Source organism: Phyllopteryx taeniolatus, chromosome 9, assembly GCF_024500385.1.
Source record: "Phyllopteryx taeniolatus isolate TA_2022b chromosome 9, UOR_Ptae_1.2, whole genome shotgun sequence".
Classification (NCBI taxonomy): domain Eukaryota; kingdom Metazoa; phylum Chordata; class Actinopteri; order Syngnathiformes; family Syngnathidae; genus Phyllopteryx; species Phyllopteryx taeniolatus.
Genome location: NC_084510.1, coordinates 16,837,632 through 16,849,431, shown reverse-complemented (window position 1 = coordinate 16,849,431; position 11,800 = coordinate 16,837,632). Strand labels below are relative to the sequence as shown.

The 11,800-nt window shown below is 43.2% G+C and overlaps 1 protein-coding gene across 2 annotated transcripts; it reads right to left on the bottom strand.

The window, feature by feature from the left end:
• Window positions 1-1,446: 1,446 nt before the first annotated feature.
• nr1d4b (nuclear receptor subfamily 1, group D, member 4b) lies at window positions 1,447-11,192 on the bottom strand. 2 transcript variants are annotated; one of them, XM_061785302.1, is made up of 8 exons: window positions 10,688-11,192; window positions 5,815-6,126; window positions 5,618-5,706; window positions 5,389-5,533; window positions 3,725-4,278; window positions 3,448-3,633; window positions 2,723-2,933; window positions 1,447-2,626 (listed from the first exon to the last, which is right to left on the bottom strand). In XM_061785302.1, the coding sequence occupies exons 1-8, from the start codon at window positions 10,704-10,706 to the stop codon at window positions 2,430-2,432; spliced, it is 1,713 nt and encodes a 570-aa protein (XP_061641286.1). In that variant the 5' UTR covers window positions 10,707-11,192; the 3' UTR covers window positions 1,447-2,429. The 2 variants fall into 2 exon arrangements, with proteins under 2 accessions (XP_061641286.1, XP_061641284.1); XM_061785300.1 differs by lacking the exon at window positions 10,688-11,192 and adding an exon at window positions 7,913-8,134.
• Between the last annotated feature and the right edge of the window lie 608 nt (window positions 11,193-11,800).

The window sequence follows — 11,800 nt, the reverse complement described above, 5'->3', positions numbered from 1 at the left end:
CTGTTACTGACATGGAAAAAGTCAATGGATAGGCCATTGTTTTATCCATAGTATAATTTAAGACCTGGCAGTGAAGGAACATATGCTTTCTAAATAAATGAACCTCCATGGGCGGGATTCTTAAAAGACCACATTATCTCCCTTTATTCTTCTCCCAGACCGCAATAGTTAAACTTGTGTATATTTCACGATTGACAGTGCTTACAGTTTTAATGGCTTTTAGAAGCTGGAAGTGTATCGCCAAAGTTTGAATTCCCATAGTTGAGGTTCACACCATTAGCTACAGGGATGGAAAGGGCTGCAGGTAACGTTGCAAGTATTGCTGTTACTCCTTGGTTATACTCAAGCCCATTCATGTTTCACTGCAGAGTACAAGGTACAAGTAAAAAAAATTCTTAAAACCTCTATTGTGTCACAAAGATGCTGTGTGCTTTCACATCCCACGGTCAGATTATTCAACGTGTGGCATCTGGTGTGGTGTACAAAAAAGTTACATGGTGAAATTTGTTTTCAACACAACAGGGCGAGAGAAGTGAGTGTTGAGTGTCAAACCTAACACCTGTCCCGCCTTTCTAGAATTCCCTTACGTACAGGTGTGGCCCTGGCTTTGATACTACCTCTGAAGGTGGGAGCGAGGGTTGGGAAAAGGCAGGCTGCCTGAAAGGGACTATGCTAGCTGGTGAAGTAGTATTATTGTTTGTGTCATTTTGGATTTCTTGACCCCTAGCCTAATTATCAAATCACGACACATACAAATTTATGGTGCACTTTTGCCTCTGTCTGCCTCTGAGATGTCAGACGTTTGTCCGATACAGTATAACAAGAAGCAATATAATTGTATTCCCCTTGAGGTAGCATAATGAGTGTAATAAATGAAAAAAACAACACACAAGCTGTTGCTCAAAGACAATTTTACTGCAAGACGTCATCTTGACAGCTAATCGGTAACAATTGGGCAGAACAGTAGACCACAAAAGGTCATATGACTCCACGTCAGTCTATTGTAAAATAAGTAAGCCAAATTCAAAGTGAAATGCATGCTTATGAAGGCCAGTTACTGTTTTTAGATAATGTTCCTAAACGTATTCCATTAGGATTTCTATGAGATGAGGAAATAACAAAAGGATTCTTTTTGTACTGTCTCGTATCCTGTCTAGGGATGGGCGCAATACAGATCCGTGATTATTTTATGTGGAAAATATCTCGTCCAAGGTGCTAAGCATCACAAATTATTTGTGTTTTGGCAGCCTTGTATTTCTCGCTGTATAACACGTTTACTAATTACCACACTCTTGAAAATCAAGTGATTTCTGTAATGCCTCTCAGACCAGCTGAAAGATTGGCCGATTGCTTCTGTTGCTAGGTTACCCTGCATGTTATGTCTTGGCAATGCTGTCGGTAGCATCTTGTTAGGAAGAATAAGAAGGAAAATGAGCACAAGGGAAATGCTGTATAACATTATTTAATAATAGTACTCTATGGTGTAACCACAAAACAGGTACAAAATATACACAAGTGATGCAGTCAGTTAACAATACATTTAGTTCTTTCATATATTCTCAAATAAAAAGTTTATATTCAGAGTGCATGGTTCAAATGCAGTCTATAGAGCAATGTATAGTATATTGTTAATGATGCTGGCTTGATACAATACTTAACAAATTCATTAACATTTCCAAAACTCATCAAACTACCATGGGTACCAAACAAGCATAATATTTACAAAAATTTACAGAGAACAAATTCAGTGAAAACCCATCAGTCTCTGTCATCACGACCAATAATTTCTCCCTGATTAGCACATAGCAACACAATACAACTTATTTTCATTTCTTAAAAATACATCATTATACATCTCTCATTCCCAATTAGGTGATTTACTTAAGACAGGAAAATAGCTGATATCTTTTCAACAGGGAGCACATAAATCATTCTCTTAGCTTTGCGCCATTTCTATTGCTATCACCTATACTTGGCTGAGGGGCTTCTTAATGTCTGCAGCATGCCATTTACAGTTGAGGTGTTAATGTGCAGTCAGAAGTCATAGTTGGTGAAGGTTTGTACAAACTCCTTGTAGCTCAGCTGGAGTGTGTGCTTTGCTGACTTGTGGGATTAGAGGACTAAGTCTTTAAGTTTTGAACAACTCCAGGGAGGAGAGGTAAATATTTGGTGAACCAACCAGGAAGAACACAGTTTTAAGTCGTTATTGACAGTCTTGGAAGCATGAGAACATTTGAGTTCAAGGGCTTCCACCCCCTGCTGAGTTAACATCCTTTACTTTCAGAGTCCCCTCTCTCACGGCTTCACACTCGGCCAAGCTCCAACAACAACGATCCGTCATGCAGAGGCCAACATCTGTGGCTGGTCTGGCTCGAATGAGAAGTGAAGAAGCTCCCCGAAGCAGACATCTCAGTGGCCCTTGTGCTTTTTTACGGATCAATGCGGAATGCTAAAAGCTTGTCGGAGTGCTGGTTGTTCAAGGTTCGCAGGTCCGGAAGACGTAGCAACAGCTTTGGGAAGAGGGTGCTGTCGTCCGGCCGGCGACTCGTAATGAGGGTGCGCAGAGCTTTGATGAGGTTCTCCTGCAGCTGCTCCACTGCTCCAACATCCACAATACCAGAGCGATCTAGAGATAACGGTGGAAAATAATTTAGAAATGTAGCTTAGACAGAAGGGAAATGTGTTGCTCCTCTATGAGTTTGTGAACATGTGTGGGTCTTACCAGCTGAAACAAGCACAACAGCCATAAAAAGGGCCATCTCATCTGGTTCCAAACCCAGAGAGCCTAGCTTCTCGCTGAAATCAAACATGGAGTCCAATAAAACACCCATGCCCAGTGCCCGTAGTGATGCCAGGGAGTATGTTTGCCCATTGAGAAAGGTCACAGTCCTCTCCTTGGGGTCAAATAATGAGCAGAACCTCACCATCAGCACCTACAAATAAATAAAGCAATGTTATGGCCAGAAACTACTAAACTAATTACTGCAGAATCCACTAAGTCAAACACCCCAAAAGTCATTCAGTTTGGACTTGGACAATATTCATCCTCATCCTTAACATGTGTGGTGTCATGTGAGACAGCAATACCTATAAAACACCGGTATCGTACTCCGAGCAGACCTTACTGTTTCCACATCAAACTGTCCATCAAACATAGCAGTTTTACTTTATTTTAGTTTTATTTTCTATTTATTTTCATTATACTTGTATGACAACCAGAAATGTTATGTTATTTAAAATATTGCCTGTATAGCTAATGAAGGCTATATGATTGTGACGGTTGGTGCCTGGAACAAATTGTTATTTCCTGTGTTTTTTTGCAAATATTTTAAAATTTGAACAACCATTGTCCCGGAATGCGTGGTATTTGACTTAGGAGGTTCCTTTGTGCGCCACAATCCATAATCATACATTAACAGCCCATGCAGGTTACTTAAACCAACGTACCTGGAATGTGCCAGATTTGAGTAGCATGACTTGGTCCTGTTGGCTCAGAGTCTGGAAGCCTGGGATACTTTTTGCGAACTCCACCACTTCTTTGACAGCAGGGGTGAAACACTGGGAAAAGGACTCCCACACTTCTTGACTGGAGCGACTGGCTGGAGCCACCGGACAAGAATTGAGTGGACAAGCCTGTCACAAGAAAAAGAATAGCGAACAGATTAATTAGCAGCCTAGGACTGACATGAAGATTGAAACAAATGAAGAATGCTAAAAGACTCACCAACACTTTGGCTCCACCATTTAGCCTCCAAGGACAGGAATTTTGGTTCTGAGAATCAGTCTTCTGATTGGCTGCATACTGCTGAGATGAAAGGCCAGCTCGGATGGGACACTGATTTTGATTGGTGTTGTAGTACTTGGAAATATTGATGTTATTATTCGTGGTGTTTTCATTATTGGCGTGGGCAACAGGACACTTTGAGGGGACACTGTATCCCGATGTCCGGTTCCCTTGAAACGTGTGGTGTGCCTGTACTGTTGTGTGAGGTGGGGCAGTTTCCGGCACAGGACTGTTCTGGAAAGAAGTGCCAAGGTTGCTGTTGCTGGCAGGCCTCTTGAGAGATTTCTTCTCACTGTTTATTAAGTCGCTCTGGTATGACTGCATTATGGAGCCTGCTCCTACATTCGTCTGGTTCTTTGGACTGCAGTGGGTGTCAGAGGGAGGTGACGTCTCCATCTCCATGGAGGCAGATTCGTTTAGACTGTTCATATAGCTCTGCATTTCATCCAATAGCCTCTGCTTCTCCCGTTTGGGAATACGGCCAAATCGCACAGCTGAAGAAGACAGGAAACAAGAGAGAGCATCTTCTGTTAGCATATACTCCCACCCAAAATTGGATTGCAGTCGCTACACTCTTCAAATACATTTGTCTGCAGCAAAAACAGCTTCCTGCTTCTACATTTTTAGATTTAAAAACTCTACATCCTATATACTCTATGGCTATGCTATGGACTGTAATGTCATCACATCATTTAACAGCTTTTTCCTTCCCTCCAGCGTTATAGTCCATCCTCCCCACTTTTTACTGCTCCTGGACTGACATCCCTATTTATAGTTCGCTATATGCTCCCACACCTCCCCCCAGTCTCTCTCGCATTCTGTCTCAAAGTTGAGCACTGCCTCTCTCTTGTGTAGAAGTAGGTCACTAGGTCGGCATTGCTAATATATGACCTTGTTTGTAAATTGACAAGAGAAAAGGTTTAAAAAAAAAAAAGACGAAAGGTAGGTACAAGAGTTGGAACATGACAATTATTTAGAGTGAAAAAAAAATATTTAAAATGTTGTCATTCAAATATAGGAGATGAAAATGAATAGCCACATTGTTATAGTGGGCAGGGTAAGAAACATTAATCGCAACTATAGATTCCCTTCTGTGATCTGCTGAATTATCTGGTGATTTTTCACTCCTACATTATAATCTGGCTTTTTGGGGTCAACTAAAAATGTTTGCTCCAAAAAGAGATGATTTATCGTCACCTAGTTTCCCATCTCCCAAGAGGCTGGAGCCTTCCAGTGGAAAAAAATGCAATAAAGGGCAAATTACATGTGTAATTTCGAAACTGGAGCACTCCTTTTTTCTTTTTTTTTTCTTTTTTTTTTTTTGCTATGATTAATAGAACAGAATAACAATAACGTAAACATAAGATTGCCTTAAACAAGAGGTGAGACTGTACATCACACTGAATGCATGATCAACAACTGGTGTCCCAATTTCCTAAAATAAACTATATTTGGCACAGTTTCTCCGTGATTGATGACAACTGGGACACTCAAGCCCCTCTTGTGATAAATCAGACAGAAGACAACTAGTGAGGAAAAGGGGAAGGGAGGATAAAGGAGAGGAAAAGAACAAGTGAAGTGACCAAACTCCATGCGTCTCTTACCATCTCTGGACATGCCCACTGAGAGACATTTCTTAAAGCGGCAGTGTTGGCAGCGGTTTCGGTTCATGCGCATAATGAGACAGTTTTCATTCTTCACACACATCTTGTAGTGGATATTCTGTTGAATGCTGCGCCTGAAGAAACCCTGTAAACAGCACATAGGGAGTTAAATATCTCTAGCAGAAATGTGAACAGGCAGGTGGGCATAATACAATATTGTTGAGCTCACTTTGCAACCCTCACAGGCGTGGACACCATAATGGAACCCAGATGCAATGTCTCCACACACCTTACACAGAAGCACCATCCCTCCAGTTTCTGTGAAGACATAGGCACATGATTTAAGAGAAGAGTACAAAAGCTAACTATTAGTGGGTTGACAAAAAAAAAAGAGGACAGGTAGGAGGGCATTGACCATCTACTTACTAGGGAAGGTGCCAGTAAAACCACAGGGTCTTTTGGCCACTGTGGGATGGTTGTAGGTGGCTGATGACACCATTGTAACTTGGGCAGCTGGAGCATTGTTCACTTCTGGAAACTGGAAGACCATTTTCGGGGAAGGCGTCCCTCCCCTTTGTTCCCCTCCCTGCTTCATGGCCCCAATCTCCTGAAAGGAGACACCCTCTGGGGACGAAGGCTGTGAGTGGGAGGAGGGTGACTGGGTCTGGTATCCACTGGAGGGGCTGCCAGGACTTGGGCTGGCACTGCCAGAGGAGCCAGCATAAAGGATGACACCACCTGGGGTACACACACAGGGATGCAGAAAAAAAAAACATTAGTTGACCCATATTCATGTTCTACTTTGACGACTTCTTGGCTGACTTGCAGATACCCTGATAATTTTTTGAGACAGCTAAACAATGTGATGAATATCTTTTAGGCCCCAGGTAGAATAACTCTAACCTGTTTGTCTTTGCGATACATTTTTGTGTCCTATTGCAGTATTCAGGCACCCATTTTCTAGTGTTAATATACACTAAAGCAGGTGTGGGGAACCTATGGTAAGACAATTGGATCTGGCCAGTCATTTAATTGTAAAAACAAATGACACATCTGTGGAAATGTTATAAAAACGCCCAAAACATTAAATCGACACATATATTTTACACATTTAATCATTGCATCATATTTGTTCATACATTCTGTATGGCCCTTTGGGATCTGATAATAAAAAAATAATTAAGAGAAAGCTTCTAAGTAACACATTAACATTCTAGCTAAATCTACTGTAAAGCAAATGACTTAATATAATGGTGCTGCAAGGTTTTAACAACAAAAACAAAAAATCAAGTATTTATGTAATTGTATTAATTTAACTACTATTGTACACATTTCATTTCTTTATTTACTGTCCCATCTTGTTCACTGTGTAGTCATGTGCCTCATACATGCTATAATTTGGCCTTTGTGTAGGGATGTCACATCAAGTTGGAAATGCCCTATTACCCCTGAATGCAGCTCCCTACAGCCATCCCCCTTGTATTGCAGACAGTTTTCTTCCCACAAGATGAAAGACTCCCTCTCACGTGCAGCCTGAGCCAGCCAACTCCATCCCCGCCTTCTCGTTTTCACTTCACCACTGTCCTTACGCCTCTTGCTACCCCTCCCTTCGCCTCAATCCTCCTCCCCTCTCCTCCCTCCTCCCCTCTCCTCTTTGGCTCCAAGCACGCAGACCCATCTATCCGCCAGCCACCTGACCGCCAGCTCACATGGACTCTTGACACAGTTCCCGCCCGGCTCACAAGGCTCTTTTGCGCAGTCTCGTGTAGACAACAGCAGCAGTACAATAATAAGAGCTAGGGCAAGATCACGTTGGGAATACTGAGGCTTTTAATGCAGCATGCGGGAACGGCTACCTAAATGGGTACATTCCAAATTGGCTTTTGGCAAACTGTGCAGAGGGTTATGGGATAGTCACACTATTGCTGTACTTTCAATATTAAAATATTAGTGTTAAGTTGTCAGAAAGGTATACCCACCATGACTCATTTAACCATTTTAAGGCTGAATTTATATTAATAGTAACTTAAACATTATATTTTATAGCAGCAGTTAGAACGCTTGCTTGGAGAGTGTCAGCTAAAATATGTGTTGTCGACAATAATATAGAGGAACTTGTCCCAATTCCATCTTAATTACGAGGAATCTGCTGTTTGGTCTACCACATTGCTGCTTTTGGTTCTTAGAAGAGTCTTTACCCTTGGATCGTTTCCACTATCATTTTTGTGTACGTTTCCCGTTAATGACCTTGACTCATCCAAGGATAACTGATCAGCTGCTTGCTCCAGTGCTCTCTCTCCTTGAAGAAACGTGCTGCATTTCTGTGCAGCTTTAAGTTCCTCCCTTCCTTAAATCCTCCGCTTACACGTGTTACCAGTGAGTGAACGTGAGGTAGTTGTGGCAAGCTGCCATGTGTGGCTCTGATTTCACACACAGATGATACGTGTTGTTTCCCTGAGTCTGTTTGTGTGTGTGTGTGTGTGTGTGTCTGAAAAAGGTCAAGTTTTATCAACATGTGTATCACCTGAGTCACACCCGCCGTCACATGGTACACACTTCCTGTCTTCATTCAGCAGCACATTCCCCAGCCTCCCCTCATGTAAAAACATCCCCAATTGGGCTTGCCCCTAACGACTTCCTGGAATCTAGTTTGACTGGATGTCAAAGGGAGGTCTGGGAATACAGCGCTGGAGTCATGCACAGGTTGAAACACGTGATGTGTAGACTTGCACAGGGCTGTAAGAGCTAAAGAATAAACAAAACAACCCACCCCTCCCTCATCCCAGTCCTTCATGACTTCCCCTCTCGTGTACTCCCGCCTCCTAGGCATCTGACCATGGCAAGCTTACTGTATAAACATCAATCTCATATCATGACTCACAGAGAAACCCCTCACCTTTCTTGCCCCCCCCCCCAACCACAGTTCTGTTTGAACATTTACAGTGCATGGGTGGTAAGCCATCATCCACGTGCAAAGGCTGACCTTCTGTGTATTTATGAAGAGGGATGGTTCTGTAATGGCAGCAAGGGGTAATGTGTTGGTGACTAAACCTCATTAACAACAAATCTCAGTTGTTTAACCCACTGACGAGGTGGGTTAAACCAATTTCATTTTCTGTAATACTACAATTTGGTTGTTCACTTGTCAACTTGACATAGATGGAATTCTCCTAGTTTTGTGTCAACTTCATCTGAACTCCTTCATTCATTTCAATGAATGTTTTTGGCAGCGTGGAGTACATTTGTGACGCATTCAGACACGCGTTAACACCTGCCCTCCGATTGCCTGGCAATCAGTCTCACCCAAAGCTAGTTGGCACAAGTGTGAGCGTCCTTGTGACCCTGAACGAGATAAGGAAAAATCGAGTAGATAATTGATGGACGTAAACACCTTCAGCATTTAATTTAAATGCCACCTTTTAATAGTCAACTTGTGACGAGACAATAGTTAACTTCTGGACAGCTTGTTTTCTATCAGGCATGCCAAGAATATTGTACATATTGCACTGCATGACTAGCCGACCCCATGCTGACTCAACGACCACAAAGTTCATGACCATCAGTACTAGAAAAAATTTGAATACAGTGGTACTTGACTTACGGCTTCAGTTTGTTCCGTCGTGACCAAGATCGTAACTGAATTGACAATTGACAAATAGGAAATCAGTGTTCCCCAATGAAATGAATTTAAATGCCATTAATCCATCCAAGACCCCCCGCCCAAAAAAAAACACCACCATTTTAAATTATTAATACAAATTGCACTGTGTAGTATAAAAGATAAAAGAGAATGTGAAGAAATAAACATGTTTGCAAAGTGTAATTACTTTATGTACTGATGTGTGCCTTTAAGGGGCATAGCCTCGTGAGTTGACAGCCTACAGCAGCTCGTTGCCAGTGTTCTCCTTTTGCAATTGTTTATGACCGTTTGTCCCATTCAAAAAACGGCTGAAAGTGCATTAGCGACTGTGTTCTCCTTGCTCACATGCAAGGGCTTTACAGTAGCTGAATTGCCCCATTTATTTTTCACTTCACTCGAGTGACAGTGTATTTGAAGCTCGCTTGTTGCTCAGATTTTGGCTCAAAAAACTACCAGGCTACCAACTACAGCTCATAACCTGAAATGTTGAAGCAGTTCTAAGTCAAGGTACGACTGTACTTAGTTTTAATACTCATTTGTTTGGTAGTCCACAAATCCAGGATAGATTCATAATTTTATATTAAACATTGACAGTGCCATTCATATGTATCGTTGCATACATGAAACATGATAGGTTAGTGCTAAGGACTCATCTAACAGAAAAGCTGGTCCTACCAGATGAACTTATCTGTTACTTTATAACAATTGGATAAACTAATGTTTACTACACTTGAGTGTAATTCCTGCTCCTGAGTAGTTTGTGAAGCAGTCTTATTAGGTAGCGCAAAAACACACTTTAAAACCCCTGTGACCCACTGACCAAACTCGCTGTAAATACAGCGGAATCCTCGTGCCGGTCCCCGGAGCGAGCAAGGGCGCATGCGCCTGGTTGGAGCGGAGCGTCTGTGAGGGGCGGGGCTAGAGGAACTCCTGCGCGGCACGAGGAAAACGAGGTTGTTGCACGTGCTTATGTGCTCGAGGTGGGGCGGGGCGGGTCTGCGTGTCGGAAATCAGCCGCATGATTGCGATTCGCAGTATTACCGCCCGCCGCCTCTACCCATAATGCAAAGGGCACGTAAAAGACATGGCACACTAAACAACGGAGGGGACGTTGACTTACTTAAAATGATCCTAAGTGCGATTTCTACTGTATTTTATGTCATGCGTGCACTTAAAATAATATGAGATCAACAATAACTAGTAGCAAAAGTGAGTTTGTGTGTGTGTGTGTGTGTGTGGGTGAGAAAGGCGGGGCAGGCGTCCTCATGCTCAGGGGGGCATTTTAGGTCTCACTCCACGTGAGTTTGTTTACATGCATGGTTTGGAAGTCAAGTGTCAAAGGGGATTTTAGCACCATACAAACTCTTATTAAGAGCATGCAGCTCCTAACATTTTTTTCCACCCCCTAAAAGCTGTTTCCCGCGCTTGCCGCTGTCAGTCAGATGGTCATCAAGTAGCAACAGAGCGGGGACGCGCATTAGAGACTATCCTAGAGATTTTTCATTGACATACTTTTCCCACATAAACTGCCTTTTACTGTATATTTGGAACAGACCAACTACGTGTACACAACGTCCAATTTTCAACTGCATCACTGACTGTTACAGTTATTGTTAACACACATTATTTAGTTGTGGGTTGCTAGAGAAGCACACATACCCCCGGGACTATTCTCCATGTCTCCTAGTAGATACAGTCGTTGCTTCTGTTGTTCTTGTTTGTTTAGCGCCTCTGCTCGCCACCGAAGAGTTTGGTAGACACGGGTGAAAGAGTCCTGAACCGCCAAGGCATAGAGAATGTATCCCACAGATCAAAAGAGCAGGGATGTGCACAGGGCATTGGCTGGGGGGGTTCTTGAAAAAATCCGGTCAGTAGAGCAAAAATGGTTTAAGTAGGAGAAACTAGAGCAATGCTATATTTAATCCAAAAGAAAAAAACTCCGAGGAGAATAGCACTACGGGTGTGCTCCTCAAAGGGGTTCTGTCACACTGAACTGCTGTCCATGTACAGTCACCATGAAAGCATGATTAGAGTGCAAGTAGTTTAAACACACCCCACTCATCAATAAGCAACACGCGTCCTGAAATAACCAGCACGTTTTCAGGTGCCTGACAAATGTGACCGTTTTTTTTCTCTCTTTCCCTTTCTCGTGTCCCCTCCACCGCCTGTTTGTTGATGCGTCTCTCTCTCTCTCTCTCTCTCTCTCTCTGCCCCCACCTTTCCTCTCCTCCTCCTCACGCCCCCACTCTGGTCGCTCGTGTTACGCCTCTCATTGGCTGAGGCCCCCGCTTGGAGACTGCACATTGGGCTGTTTGCACATTGGAATGCTGCATGTGCACATGGCATGTGAGCTTGCTCTGCCCTACTGACACACATTTTATGCAAATAGGCTGCCTGGGCTGCAGCTAGGTGGGGGGATGCGAGTGAGAGCCGGCGAGATGTCCCACTCAGTGTGAAATACTCCATGTGTTGTTGGAGGCAAGTGAGGTAGTTGCCTCTTTCCCCTTAGGGCAGTGACTCTTTCACACGAAAGGCCTCTTTATACTCCCGCACTCACGCGGCCGACAACACCCGCATTGCATCACGTGACCGACGAATTGGCCCACGCGGTCCCTCTGCGTCGCTTGACGATCACACAGCAAAAATTGTTGCTGCGCGTAGAATGCCACGGAGATCATCTCTCTTGATTGGTCCGTTTTAGTCACATGCTCTGATGATGTAATCAGCGTTCCTCCCGGTTCCACATAGCACCTACGCCGCCGCCTTCTCGAT